Source organism: Mastigoproctus giganteus, chromosome 7 (genome assembly GCF_048544385.1).
Source record: "Mastigoproctus giganteus isolate SK-2022 chromosome 7, ASM4854438v1, whole genome shotgun sequence".
NCBI lineage: Eukaryota > Metazoa > Arthropoda > Arachnida > Uropygi > Thelyphonidae > Mastigoproctus > Mastigoproctus giganteus.
In genome coordinates this window covers 59662564-59677814 of record NC_143581.1, presented here as the reverse complement: position 1 = coordinate 59677814, position 15251 = coordinate 59662564, and the positions used below count along the sequence as shown (strand labels likewise).

General features: G+C 35.6%; 1 protein-coding gene across 1 annotated transcript in view; it reads left to right on the top strand.

The window, feature by feature from the left end:
- LOC150082936 (lysosomal phospholipase A and acyltransferase-like) overlaps positions 1-15251 on the top strand; it is a 55431-nt gene that overhangs the window by 9663 nt on the left and 30517 nt on the right. The window contains exon 2 of the mRNA XM_090376921.1: positions 3646-3802. Coding sequence (XP_090233047.1) covers positions 3646-3802 — 157 coding nt within the window. The remainder of the gene's footprint in view (positions 1-3645; positions 3803-15251) is intronic.

Below are 15251 nucleotides of genomic sequence, written 5' to 3'. Positions count from 1 at the left end.
CCTGGTAACACAGAGGGGTGGCATTCCTCCATGTGGTGTGGGTGCCACACCTCAACCCCTTCTTATGTTGGTTCATACCTGGGTGGTCACCCACAATGTGCTTGTGCATGGGGTTATACCCAGAATTATTAACAGTCCCACCATCATGAAGGTGCAAGCAGAGAATTTGACTATCACAGACCGACTGGACTTCCCCGAAATTGGGTCCACTTGACTTGAGTGTCATCCGAATATCAGTTCCATCAGCGTTTTAGACTCCCAGGTAGCAAGTACAGCTTGTCTGGCATATCTGAGAGAATGTCTACAACAACCTCAAGGACCTAAAGGCCTGCTCATAAATTCAAAATTTTTTGATAATATGGAGGGTATTTTTTTACTTAACAAATATTGTGATAAAGGAATATTTTAACTACTTGAGTTATGTAGGTTTGTTTTTTTATTTGTGTATTTATATAAGTATTTAGAAAGTTAAAACTTTTATTGAAAGTTTTAAATACTTCTAATAAATTACAATAAACAAATTTCTTCTTATGGAATGTGTTTGACAGAATTTTCATGTAGCATCTAAATGTGATGGTATTGTTAAAAAAAATAAAATAAGAGAAAAAGACTATTGGATGCCCTAGTTTAGCTTTGTCAGGAAAATGGGAAATCTTACTCAAATATGGGACCATCCCATTAAACATGGAAAATCTGTTGCACTACCCTAACCAATACAGTGGTATAGGTTGGCTATGACAACCAGATTAACATATCTGAGCAGCTCAGACAGGCTGCCATCACAACACATGTTGTTTTGTCAATGATATACAGGAATCTTGCTAGCAGGGATAAAGGGGTGAGTATCTCATTGTATAATTCAGTGGTCAGCCACATCTTGAGTACTGCATACAGGTCTGGAGACCTAATTTCAGGAAGAATGCCGAGCTGCTGGAATGAGTACAGACTAGGGCAATAAGATTGGTGAGTGGAACAAAGGGGGTGCTCTTACAAAGAAAGGTTTCAGTTTTGTAAATTGTAGTGTCTGCAGACTAGGCACCTGTGAGCTTATCTGATTGGGATGTTTAAGGCTTTGAATGGATTGAGCAAGCTCAGTGCTGATGATATTCTTGCTCAGACTACGCACACGAGTGGGCATAAATTCGAATTGAGGAAGGATAGTTGCAGATTAGATGTGCAGAAGTTTTTGTTTTTAGCTAGGAGTGGTTGATTGCTTGAAAAAAACTTCCATCTGATGTTGTGGAAGTGGATATCTTGAATAAATTCAAGGAAGAACTAGAAAAACCATTGGACGGGGATAGTATATTCTGCATGTATTATGTGCTACTTGATTCACTTTCATTAACATTGTCATCTAAAATCCAGCTTTTTATAAACTCAAATTTGACAAGCACAGCGGACAGAATGATTGCCTTTTTCAAGTTTAACAGCTGTTTTTGTGTTGCCACTTGTTATAAACTGTCTTCAGTTACTTGGAAACACAGATAAGAGATGGTAGTACTTATCTGGAAGATTCAACACGATTTGTATGTAAATGGGATTATTATGTGAATTGTATTTGAAAAAACATAGGTTGCAACCTTGGCATACTGCAGTGTGTGTGTGTCAAGAGGAACATAAAAAAAAAAAAAAGTGCAGTTTGTGGCAAAACAGATTTCAAAATTGATGCTAGTAGAAGTAAACTGTACCTTGTGGAGCAGAATTGGCTACTTCACTGGTTTCCAAAAGTGTGGACCACTCAACTAATGTATTCTCATCTATGGTATATTCCCATGATTAAATGTGAACAACAGTAGTTATCTTTGAGTAATTAGTGTAGATATTGTTTCTCCTTCAACTTGTCTCTAACTGAGACAAAAGTCTCAGTTAGAGACAAGTTGAAGGAGAAACTGAATATTGTCTTTAACTGAGACAAAAAAAAAATACATTAATGAAACATTTGCACATGGGACACTTTCAAAATTAAACATTTCCCTCTATGAGGGATACCAACTAGTGTATTTGTCAGTTGCAACTTATTTAGCTACCAATTTTTGTAAACATGTGACATTGCATTTAAACTGGCAGGCTGTTAAAGATATAATGCGAAGTGTGTGATTGCAGTATTAATATTATAATTGATTTTATAAGTTGCTGCTACTAACTGCAGTTGTTCTCCATATTATATTGCACAATTGTATTTATTTATTTTATTATTTTTTTTTTTTTTGTTTATAATCCAAAGTATTGTATCCTTGAGAGGTGGGGAGGATAGTGCAATCTGATTCAGAATGTAACCCAGCCATGTTGCCCTGTTTGCTATGGAAAATGTTTTCCAAGATGTTGACATTCATCAGTGCAATGATTTTAAAGAATACTTAATTGCATCATACAAAGACTACCTTATCAGGAAAAAAAAAAAATTTGTGCCTCTTGGATTTGGATTGAAAACCAAATTATTAACAAGGCCTCTGTGTTTTTTTTTTTTTTTTTTTTTTTTACCCTGTTGTCAAATTTATGTAAATGTTTAAATTTTGTAGCTGATGGTGGAATTGCATCCTGGCTCTGCCGTTCTTTATTTTTCTTTATAGTACACACAGTAGATTCAGCCAGCTCCATTGAATTAGCAACATCAAATTACACAGTTTGCTTTTTTCAAGGCACTTACTGAAGTTTCACTTCCAAATTATTAATACCTTTCCTCTCAGCAGAACAACTAGTTGAAGATTGCCTTTCTCAAGATCTGATAAGGGATAAATTCCCTAAAAATAATGAATAACAAATAAAAGTTTGCAGAGCAAAAATATAATGAGCAATTTTCACTCTGTGATGCACAGTAGCGAAGACTCCCCCCCCCCCCCCATAATTGTGCTACAAGTAGCTTAATACATTAAGCTACTCGTAGCACAATTACAAACCCACACGAAACACAAGTAGTGCACACAGTACCATAGATGCCAAATTAATTAGACAAAAAACATTTATTATATGTATTCTGTTATTCTCCCCACATGTCATATTATTATATAAACAGTGACAGGGCAGTCTGGAATTTAATCCCAAGATTAGCTAAGCTTCAGCTGAATTCTGTTGATGCAACAGTAGTTGTGGTGATGTACTGATTAATCTTAAGGTTGAAATGAAGTAACTATGACCTTTTAATCTAACATGGTGCTTGTGAAGCAAATTGGAGATGGTTGAGACATTTAAATTTTCATAATAAGTTCCTTAGCAGGAAAACTATAAATGCGAAAATATTGCACTGAATACAGGTATTAAATGAGAAATAAGTATTATAAAATTAGAGTATTTTGTTGCAAGTTGTGATTTTCTCAATAAATTCTTACTGTGTAAGGTATTCAGCCCCTCCATAATACTCTGATATTGGTAGGAAAAATTGATTTTTTGCTTTATGGTACAATTTTATTTATTTTTTTTTTTTTTCTCTGAAGTTCTCAAGGAACACTACCAGTTCTTAAAAATCAATGATTATTTATTTATATTCATAAGATTCATTATTGCCTTTTGGGTTATTGTTCTTGTATGTTTTGTTACTTCATTTTCTGTACAATTTTACCACAGCAGTTTTGCCATCCCCCCCCCTTTTCTTTTGTAAATTTTGCAAAAAAAAAAAAAATGGTAATTATCTTATAGCTTCATTTTTAGTTCCAGGAGATGGTGGCAGTCAGCTAGAGGCCAAACTTGACAAACCAAGTGCAGTTCATTACTTCTGCAATAAAAAAACAAATAATTATTTTGATCTTTGGTTGAACCTTGAGCTGTTGGTACCGTATGTATTAGATTGTTGGGTTGATAACATAAGGTAAGTTTTGCCATTATTTTTTTAAGTTGTCATTATTAGAAATACTTTCATCTGTTAAGTTTCTTTGTTGGTGTGCTGCTGAAGTATGCTGATAAAATCAGCCTACTTCAGCAGCATACTTTGTTAATATTTGTAGAGCTTTTAGTACGATTTGGTGTAGATTATAGCATCGCAAATTGAGAAATCAAAAAATGTACATTGGTGATAGATAGCTAAATTTTATCTATTATAACTACTTAGAATTTACAAGCGTAACGGCATAGTGTAATACATGTAAACTTGACATTGCAATATATACTGGGTGATTCAGGAGGAATAGTAAATATTTTGGGAAGTTAGTGTTGATTATCCTGAGTAAAAAAGTTCATATAAACACATGTCCAATTCTCAATGGATACAGAGATATAGCTGTTAGAAACTGGTGCACACAAAGCCATTATGAGAGGTATTAAAGAACGATAAATGACTTATTATTTGTATTTATTGACTTTTTGAATGATTCAAAACACAAATAATGGACAAATCTTTTACAGTTCAGAATAAATGTTCGAAAATCCCACTGCCAACCTTAATGCACTTTGCAACTCTTGCGGTAATATGACATGTTCTTCTGAGGTCTTCTTGGCATTCCTTTATGAGGGCAGCAGTATCCAAAATGTCAGCGAGCAGTTCGTCTCTTGTCTTATTCACCATTTCTTTGTATACTGCACTTTTCATCCATCCCCCACAAACAAAAATCTAATGGAGTGAGATCTGTAGACCTTGGTGGCCAATGAACAGGACCACTATTTGCCGATCCATCGTTCATGGAAAGTTCGATTTAGATATTGTATCACTAGATGGGTATGATGTGCAGAGCTCCATAATGCTGAAAGTACATACCAATCTTTGTAGCCAAGGGAACATCCTCCAATAGCAGTGGAAGTTTGTTTTGCAGAAATTCTAGGTAAATGGGGCCCTGTAAGACTATTTTGTAACATAACAGGCCCAATCAACTGATCGTCAATGATACCATACCACACCACACCACACCACACCACATATTTACAGAGAAGTGATGTTGAAAATTTGTTTAGTACAGTGACATGTAGATTTTCGTCTAACCACCTATGAGAGTTATGGGTGTTGTCAATACTGTCACAGGTGAAAGTAGCTTCATCACTGAACAGTATCAATGGAATTAATCGGAACTTATTAAACTCTAAAACGAAGCTAAATAAATGATTTTATAATAGCTGAGAGTAAAGTGGAGGAGAAATTGTTAAATTTAAACATAACAAAAGCACATTGAGTGGTGGGATCTATCCAATCATATTAATAGAGGCAGCAAAGAAAGTAAGCAAACCTTTGACCATAATTATGAGAGCATCCTTAGATTCAGGGGAGGTCCCAATGAACTGGAGAAGTGTGAATGTATCCCCAATTCAGAAAGGGGTATGAAAGGGTGACAAAAGTAATTACAGACCTTTTTAGTTTAAATTCAGCTCCAGTGAAAATAAGTCATTAGTTAAAGTAATGCACAATCATCTATACAAGACTGCAGTTATAGTTTAAACACAGCATGGGTTTTTTAAGCCCTGAATCTTGTCTGACCAATTTGATTTGATATATACAAAGGAACTGGATGCAAAAGATAATTTTGATATCATATATTTGGACTTCAGGAAAGCTTTTGATACTGTTGCATATAAGACTGCTGTACAGATTGGAACAGTGTGGCATTAAGGGCCAATTGCTGTTGAGGATAAAGAGATGGTTGAGTTGAAGAGGACAGAGTGGTAACCAATGGACACTGCTCTTTGTGGACTGCATGATATACAGGAATTTTTGCTAGCAGGAAGCGATTATCATTTTATACAAGATAATGGTCAGGCCACACCTTGAGTACTGCATACAAGTCTGGAGGCCTCATTTTAAGAAGGATGTAGTGTTGCTGGAACAAGTACAGAGAAGGGCACTGAGATTGGTGAGGAGGAAAAAAGGTGCTCTTGCCAAGAAAGGCTTCAGTTCTGCAAATTGCAGCATCTGGAGACTAGGCACCTGTGAGGTGATCTGATTTAGGTGTTTAAGGCTTTGAATGGTTTGAGCAAGCTCAATGCTGATGGAATTCTTCCTCTTGCTCAGATTATGCACTTGAGGAGGCATAAATTCAAATTGAGGAAAGATGGTTGCAGAATAGATGTGCAGAAATTTGCCTTTAGCCAGTGAGTAGTTGATTGCTGGAACAAAGTTACATCTGTTATGGATGTTGATAGCTTAAATAAATCCAAGGAAGAACTAGACGAACTTTTGGAGGGAATGAATAGATGAAATGGCAGTTTAGTTTTTTTTTTTTTTTTTTTTTGGCTGATGCTGTATAAGCTTGCTTTCTTGCATCATACGTCACTACTAATGCTAAAAAAAACACTTCAATAAAAGAATAATCAGGTCTCAAGAAATGCTGTTTTAATGGTTGCCATAGCGACTAAGAAATCAGACTTAGCAACTGGTGTGTTTCAAATCAGCCTAACAGCTGCTAGATGGAACTGCTGTCTCTTTGTTTTATATCACTGTTGCTCATGTCTTGCAAAAATTGGCATAACTTTTGACAGTGGCACAGCACACTAATTCTTAGTATGGATGCTAAACTAACTATTCACAGTTTTCTTTTATGGGGTGAATTCAAATAGTTGAAAGAATGCAGTGAAGAATAATAGCCCAGTCGGTATTATCTAGCTTTCATTAGGATAGAACAAAAAAATTAAGGTTATCTGAGGAGCATTTCCTAATTAGTTTCTTATTCGGCATTGATACAGAAAACTTTTTTTTTCACCAGGGAAAAATAAATAAATATACAAAAATTTGTGCATTCCTGGAAGGAAATTGTTCATCTTGTGGAGCTTTGTTTGCATTCACAATTGTTATAAGTTTCAGAGTTTATCATTTCTTGTTGTTTTTAGATTTGTAAGCTGGTAATGGTTAATATATCATTTATATTAATTTAATATAGATAAAAGTAATCGTGTAATGAAATTTAAATGCTCTAACTTTCATAGAGTTTAATTATCAACAGACCATTGAATATTATAGCTAATAGGTTGATTGATGTCAGCTGCTTTGGGAAGTTTTCATTATATGAAATTTAATGCTAAGAAGCAAGTAAATGCCAATATTTTCACGTAAGGTGACTAGAATTCCTGCTTAATGGCTGTTCTAGATGAGATGTGTGTGTGTGTATGTATATATATATATATATATATATATATATATATATATATATATATATATATATATATGTATGTTTTTTTTTTTTTTTTTGTGTAAAATTCCATCATACTTCCCAGCTGATGACTAACATTTGTTAATGATGCCTAGTAGAAAAATTATGCAAGAAAGCAAAACTTAAATAGCATCAGCAAAAAAAAAAAAAAAAATCCATCATTTGTCCATTCCTTCTAATACTGTAGTTTGTCTAAACATATTTAGGTTACTTGCTGCTTCTAGAATGCTAGTTGTAAGTTCATTCCAACAATCAATTGGTGAATGCCAGATTTCTGCAACAATCATTTTTATTTTATGTGTGTGTGTGTTGTTTCAGAAAGAGTAAAGATACTATTGGCATTTTAACAATTTTACCCTTTTGTTCAGTATGCACTTATTTTGCCATGTGTATGTGTTAGGGACTAAGGAATATGAAACTATATTTTTAAAGATTCTTACAGCAACAACAAATGACACCTGTAGACTTTAATTAATGCCATTTACCACCTTGCCTGCCTAAACAAACTTAAAATATCAGTCTTGAAATATCATTAATACCATCAGTACCATTAATAAATATTAAAAGCAATAAGGGGTCCTAACACAGACCCCTGTGGAACTTTACTCAGCACATCAACCCATGATTGTTAGAAGAGCAGTGGCCATTTATAACCACTCTTTTACTCTTACCACTACCACTTTGTCTCCTATCTGCGGTGTTGATTAAATGATGATTTAGACTTGTGAGCGTGTAATGGTTAAGAAGGTCACTGATCAACTCTTTCTCAATGTTTTTTGTTTTTTTCCCTTCTCACAAACTATGTGGGCTTCCAGTAACCATAATGTCATAACTTTTGACATTTGCTGTGAATTGTGACTCACATTACTTGAGATGTTCTTTTGATTTCCCTCAGTTATAAAACTGAGGAGGCAGATTGGAATACTTTTAATACTAAATTATGTGAATACACTTCTCCAGATGATATTTGAAATTATAGGAGTGGTTAAATGCTAGTGTGTAGGAGATGGAAGTACAAAATCTTATAAGCAAAGTTTGTGATGCCTCATTGCAAAAGAAATAGCATAAGAAAAATTTTGTTCCCTGGTGGACTGAGGGACTCGCATCTCTCAGAAAAAATTTAAAGACAACTCGCAGAAATTATCAACGTGCTAAAAGAGGTAATAGGTCTCAGGTGGAGATTGAGCATCTCGACGAACTGTATAAAACGGCAAGGAGAGCATACTTTAATAGTATTTACAGAGAAAAGCGTTCAGCTTGGGAATGGTTATTTGAATAAAAGCTTAAAGATGATCCTTGGGGTTTACCCTATAAATTGATCTGTGAGAAAAAACATACAGGCAAAACTTTTTTTTGTTTATTGTAACTTTAGATAGTAGTAGTAGTAGTAGTGGCATGTGAAGCAAGAAAGCATGTGTATGAGCTTATGCAGCATCAGCCAAAAAAAAAAAAAAAAAAAAATCGCACCATTCCCTCCAAATGCCTGTCCAGTTCCTCCTTAAATTTATTCAACCTATCAACTTGCACAGCGACAGATGGAAGTTTGTTCCAGCAATTAACCACCCGCTGGCTAAAGGAAAATTTCCACACATCTATTCTACATCTGTCTTTTCTTAATTTGAATTTATGTCCCCTTAGGTTCGTAATCTGAACAAGTGGAAGGATCCCATCAGAATTCAGCGTGCTCAACCCATTCAAGGCCTTATACCTCAATCAGATCACTGCACAGGTGCCTAGTCTCCAGCCACTGCAATTTGCAGAACTTAAGCCTCTCTTGGTAAGAGGATCCCTTCATTCCCCTCACCAATCTTGTTGCCCTTCTCTGTACACGCTCGAGTAAATCTACATCCTTCCTAAAATGAGGCCTCAAGACCTGTACACAGTACTCAAGGCGTGGCCTGACCATTGCCTTATACAGAGGGATAATCATCTCCTTTTCCCTGCTAGCAAAATTCCTATATATCATTGACAAAACCCCATGACCTGCCCTGGCAGCCTGTCTGCATTGCTCAGAAAACTTCATATCTGACTGCACAATTACTCCCAGTCCTTTCATTTCCTACCACCTTAAGTGTAGTACCACACAGTTGGTACGTTTCTCTGGGGTTACTTCTACCCATATGCAATACTTTGCATTTGTCAAGGTTAAACTTCAGTTGCCACTTCTTAGCCCATCTGCCCAAATTATCTAGATCCTGTTGCAGTAGCACACTGCCATTACTGTCATTAACAATCCTGCCAACCTTTATATCATCTGCAAACTTCGACATTAAGCCTGATATACCTTCATCAATATCGTTGACTAGTCTTGGCACATTATAGCCGTAGTTGCTAATGCGCCAAAAAAACCCAAACAAACAAACAAAACAAAAATCAATATCATTGATAAATATACAAAACAACAGTGGACCCAACACCGAACCCTGTGGGACTCCACTAATAACATTAGTCCACGAAGAGCAGCACCCATTGATTACCACCCTTTGTCTTCTCCCACTTAACCATCCTTTTATCCATTGTAGCAACTTACCCTTAATACCATTCTGCTCCAATTTGTACAATAGTCTTTCATGCGCAACAGTGTCAATAGCTTTCCTGAAATCCAAATATATGATATCAAAATTATTTTTTGCATCCAGTTCCTTTGTAACCACATCATAATATCCTATCAAATTTTTCAGACAAGACTTTTCCTTAACAAACCCATGCTGTGTCTGAATTATTGCTGCAGTCTTGTCTAGATGATCCTGCAATGCATCTTTAACCAGTGACTCCATTATTTTACCCGGAACAGAAGTTAAACTAACTGGTCTGTAATTACTCGTGTCACCCTTCGATCCCCTCCCTTTGTTAATTGGGGATACATTTGCACATCTCCAGTCCGTGGGAACCTCTCCTGAGTCAAAGGATGCTCTCATAATTATGGTTAAGGGTTTGCTTAGTTGCTTTGCCGCCTTTTTTAATATAACTGGATAGATCCCATCCACCCCAGGTGCTTTTCTTATGTTTAACTTCAACAATTTCTCCTCCACTTTGCTCTCAGTTATTACAAAATCATTAAGTATCCTGCTACAATTTGATAACCTTCTGCCATTTCCAAACCTTAATAACTCCTCGTGTGTGAATGTAGATGCAAAATACTCATTCAGTTTGTTTGCTATCTGGGCAGGATCATCAACAGTCGATCCATCGATATCAAGTGGATCAATCAGATTCATCCCCTTCCTTTTTGAGTTTATATAAGTAAAGAAATCCTTGCTGTTTTTCTTAGCATCTTTTGCCAAGGATTTCTCGTAATCTGTCTTCGCCTGCCTAACCTCCTTTGTGACCTGATTACAGACTAGCTTATATCTGCCATAGGCTTCTGAGTCACTTGATAATTTATATGCATCCCATGCATTTTTCTTCTCTGTTAAGAGTCTCATTAGTTCATTTGATAACCATTTAGGCCTAAACCTTGAACAATATTTCTTAATAGGTATGAAACTTTTAGTAGCTTCCACGATTAATTTCTTAAATGCTTCCCACTTAGAATTTACTGTTGGTAACATCGTCAGTTTATCCCACTGTACAGAATTTAAAAACTTTCTGAGACCACTGTACTCACCTTTATGAAAGCAAAAACCCTTTCCTTTACCCCTGATGGTAATTAAATCTTTAAGTAAATCCCACATGAGTATACTGTGATCACTCCCACCTAGTGGTTCCTTTATCTGCAAATTCTTAATACACGAATTGTTAATGTCGAAACACGTACTTCGTCTGATTCTATCAATGCTCTGCTTGATGGAATTGTTCATCAAGATGTTACAGTCCCTGAAAGTAATGAACAGACTATAATGAGACTTGAACATTTAACCTATGTTGGCAACATTTATGAGGATCCTTTCTCACAAATTGAAATTGAAAATGCAATAAACACAGTGAAAGATGGAAAATGTCCCGGAGTTGACATACTTGAAGTAGCAGTGTTGAAGAGGGTTTGGAAGGTCTGTCCTAAACTCATAATAAATTTACTAAATAACTGTACTTGTTTAAATGAGGGGGTGTTTCCAAAACCTTGGAAACTGGTAAATCTGAAACTGCTATTAAATAATTCTGGCAAGCCGCTAAATGTACCTACTTCATATAGGCCTATCGCCCTTCTGCCGATTCTCGGTAAGGTTATGGAGAAATTAATTGTAATAAGGTTTCAAAATTATTATTGGGCTAAAGAGTTAAATCCAAAAACGCATTTTGGTTTTACGAAAGGAATGTCCACAATAGATGCAATCAAAAAGATCATGGCCTCTTCGTGGACTTCAAAGAGGCCTTTGATGCCATTTGGTGGCAGTGTCTTGGGGAGTTTCTGGGAGGCTGGGGTCTCTGTTCCTATTTACTGGTTTATTTCAAGTTACTTTAGTGATAGATTTGTTTCTGTTACTTCAGGTTGTTGTTCTGTGACCAGACCTGTCACTAGGGGCTGCCCTCAGGGATCCGTTTTCGGCCCTGTTTGCTGGAACGTGATCCTTGATGGGTGGCTTTCTGTGGACTGAGAAAAGTTCTGGAAATTGCATATGTTGATGATCTTGTTATGTTAATTTCTGGATAATCAAGGTCAGAATTAGAAAACAGAGCTAATGATATGTTGGATGACTTAAAGTATTTAACACATAAATTAAACATTTAAATTCCTAAAACTTATCAGTTGTTGTTAAAAGGCTACTTGAATTTCATTCGACCCCCCCCCCCATGTTCAAACCTAATTGTGAAGCAATTAAAATTACTCATACTTTTAAATATTTGGGAATTATGTTGGATGACCGCTTTAATTTTGTTAATCATGCTAAATGTGTATTACATAAGATCAAGGTGTTGATCTTATGTAATACAAAATAATGAGAATCACCAAAAATTTCTGTGGCCTAAAGCCCTCTACTCTCAAATTGTATTATTCTTGTTTATTTTTACTATTAACTTGCTATGATGCTGGAGACTTGGGCTCCAGAGTTAATCATTGTTCGGTTAGAAAGTACCTTTTGCAGGTGTGGCGATTTTTGTTTTTGACCGGCTCCGCAGGTTCTCTGTTGTAGGATACCAGTACAATATGTGGTAATTTTTCAATACCTGCAGTATCATTGTAGGAAAAATCTACCAGTGGATGTGGGAATTGCTTTGGAGTGAATTTCTCCAAAGGCCGGCTTAAGTTATGATCAAGCAGTTCTTCAAAATGCCCTGAAAATTCACTGATTTGCTGTAAATTTCAAGTTGGATAGGGTGCACTCCAAAATTCTCGTACAGGCCCTGATAGAGCTGGGGCTTCTCTGGATTGGCAACAAGACTGGAGTGAATCAGAGTTAGGTAGAATTGCAAATAATTCATTCCTCATGTCTTGGACTATAATAAACTGATGAACTGGTTTAATCCTAGTCTTAATGTTACGTTTCTGTTAACAGGATACGGAAACCTTAACAGCAAGTTATTCTCTTTTGGTTTGGTCAACTCCTCTCTGGTGCTCCCGAGACTATGGAGCATCTGTTATTTGACTGTAGCATATATTTTGATATTAGATGTGAGCTACAAATCCTAACTGGGATATTTGATTCAATCAGTTGGACTCAGTTCTTAGAGAATTAGGATAATTTTATGGCTTTGTGTGAATATGCAGATAAGCTGTTAAAACAGAAGAAAATCTATATTGAATAGAGATATACCTTGAAGTGACTGACACAATTGTGGTTCATTACTTATTTAATTTGTATGTGGGTGCTATGATTAATCGAAGACAATGATAGGATATAGAGCTGGTTGTTTCATGAATGGAATTTTGTACATACTTGTAAATAATCTTTGTACCGAAATTAAGGGTCCGCTGTATCTGTCCAGATTAGTGATTCTAGAATAAAACTTGGAAAGAGTATTGGCGATCTATTAAATGTGCTTGTGCGTTATTGCAAAAAGTTAAACTATAGTCCTAGTAATATTAGGATTGAATCTGACAGATGATTGGTTTAATTGTTTTTGAAAGTGATATGTCCTTGAGTACAGTCGCTCCCCGGCCTAAGTAATACTCGACTTGCGGAAATTTCACTTTACGCAAGTTTTTGCCGGCTGGTGCAAACTTAAAAAAATCGTTGTAATGTGAACCCAATAACACATTTTGTTTTTTTGTGGTAATTCATTCCAAGACCTTGGAAGTTGAGCTTTTCGCTATATAACTAAGCTATTTATCTCACTAAAAATGTAATTTTTATGATAAATTGCACTATATTTTCATCATCATACGTTCTGTTATAAGAATCAATTTTGAATGCCTTTGTGATATTTTTCTAAAACACATTTCTGGAGGTCACTACCATAAAACAATTTGCACTTTCTGGTTTATTTGGGCTTTTCTGTTAGTGCAATCTATTATAAACAAGTAGTAAACTCAATCTTATTGCATTTGCGATAATACCGATAATTGGAATTCTGTGGGTTTTTACGTTACGGTATTATAGTGAAATCTTCTCTTCATTCCTATTTACTTATTACAATGGTGAAGGAAAAGGGACCAATGGAAAGTGCAAGTGCTGGCAGTGCTAGGAAACGAAACAAATTTGATTTAGAAATGAAGATGATTAATTAAGAATTACGGAGCAGGACAAAGTTTGTCATCTATTGCATGGAATTAGGTCTTGCTGCTTCAACAGTGAATACTATTTTAAGGGACAGTGTGTATATAAAAGAACATGTTAAAGGATCAACGTATTTAAGATGCTCACAAAACAGCATTCAGGTGCTATATCGAAGATGGAAAAGCTATTAATAATATGGATGGAAAATTAGATTCAGAAGCAAGTGCCCCCGAGTCCATTGACCATTCAAGCAAAAGCAAGAAGTATTTATAAAGATATTAAGGAAAAGTACGACAAATCCCAAGCCAAGTTCGTGGCAAGCAATGGGTCGTTTAATAGGTTCAAGCATTGCACTGGTTTCCAAAACATTAAAGTATGTGGTAAAGTCTCCAGTGCAAAATCTGCGGCTGCAGAGAAATTTTGTGATGTGTTGGAAAAAACCCCTTCTAAATCTGCACAGTTCTAAACTTCCACAGCAGCATGCATAACAGCAGTTAATTCTGGCAACGATGCTGGAAAGGTAAAACTTGCTGATGTTATGCCTGTCTCCCCTCTCTCTTTTTATAATTTTGTACACTTTTGTAATTTTTCCTGTGCATGAAATAAAAAAAAAAAAATTGAATAAATAATTCTATTTACACGTTCGTCAAACTTTTCTTTTTTTTTTTTTTTTTTCTTCAATCAATGAGAGTACTGCATAAGCATTTAGGGAAATTCTGACTTGCATAGGTTCCACAGAACACAACCCTTACGTAAGTTGGGGTGTGACTGTATTATGTTTATTGAACTTGGATTGCATTGCTGATACTTAGCTACTCTATATGGAACTTGGTTTTTACATGGTTGGTTTTCTCTTTCCTGTATGCGACATTGTCTCTCAGAAGTATTGTGGAAATTGATGATTGGTTTGTCCAAGCTGTAGATATGACAGATCTTGATAAGACAAGATCCTTAGGTCTCTGTATCTAGCTTTGTGTGAGTAATAGATATCTTTTTCTGTTTTGGCCTTGAGTTGATTGTAAGGACCAAACTTAGGATAAGGTTTGATTTGTTTGTGTTAATTGTTGATTTGTTGGGCAGTATGGTGAAACTTACGACGATTTAAGCATGGAAAGGATACATGCTGTATGTTTATGTTCTGTTTTAGGTGTATGTGTGTTGGCTAACCTACTTGATAGGGTTGATTAAAGTGTATATTCTAAAATGGATGGAGTTTCATGCTAAAGCTGATTTCATCATTATTGCCTCATAGAATGTTAGTGTTGTAACTGATGACTTGTGTCATATGATTACTTCTTCGCATAAGTGCAGGAGTGAAAGCACCCTTCCTGCAATAATTAAATTAATTTCCAAAAATGATTGTAGTTTTAATTTTAATTTCAAATTTGGTATTTATTTATCACTGTAAATAGTGATTTGTCTATTCTTCTCTAGTTGAGAGAAATGTTAAATTATTGGCTCTGTAAATAATGTGTATATTAGTTTTACTTTTCATCTGGTTGTGTGACCTTGCCAAACTGCGTAAGCTTTGTCCACTAGTGTCTTATATTCCTTGCTCTTCAAAATCTTGCTTTCTTCTTCTTATGGGGATGCC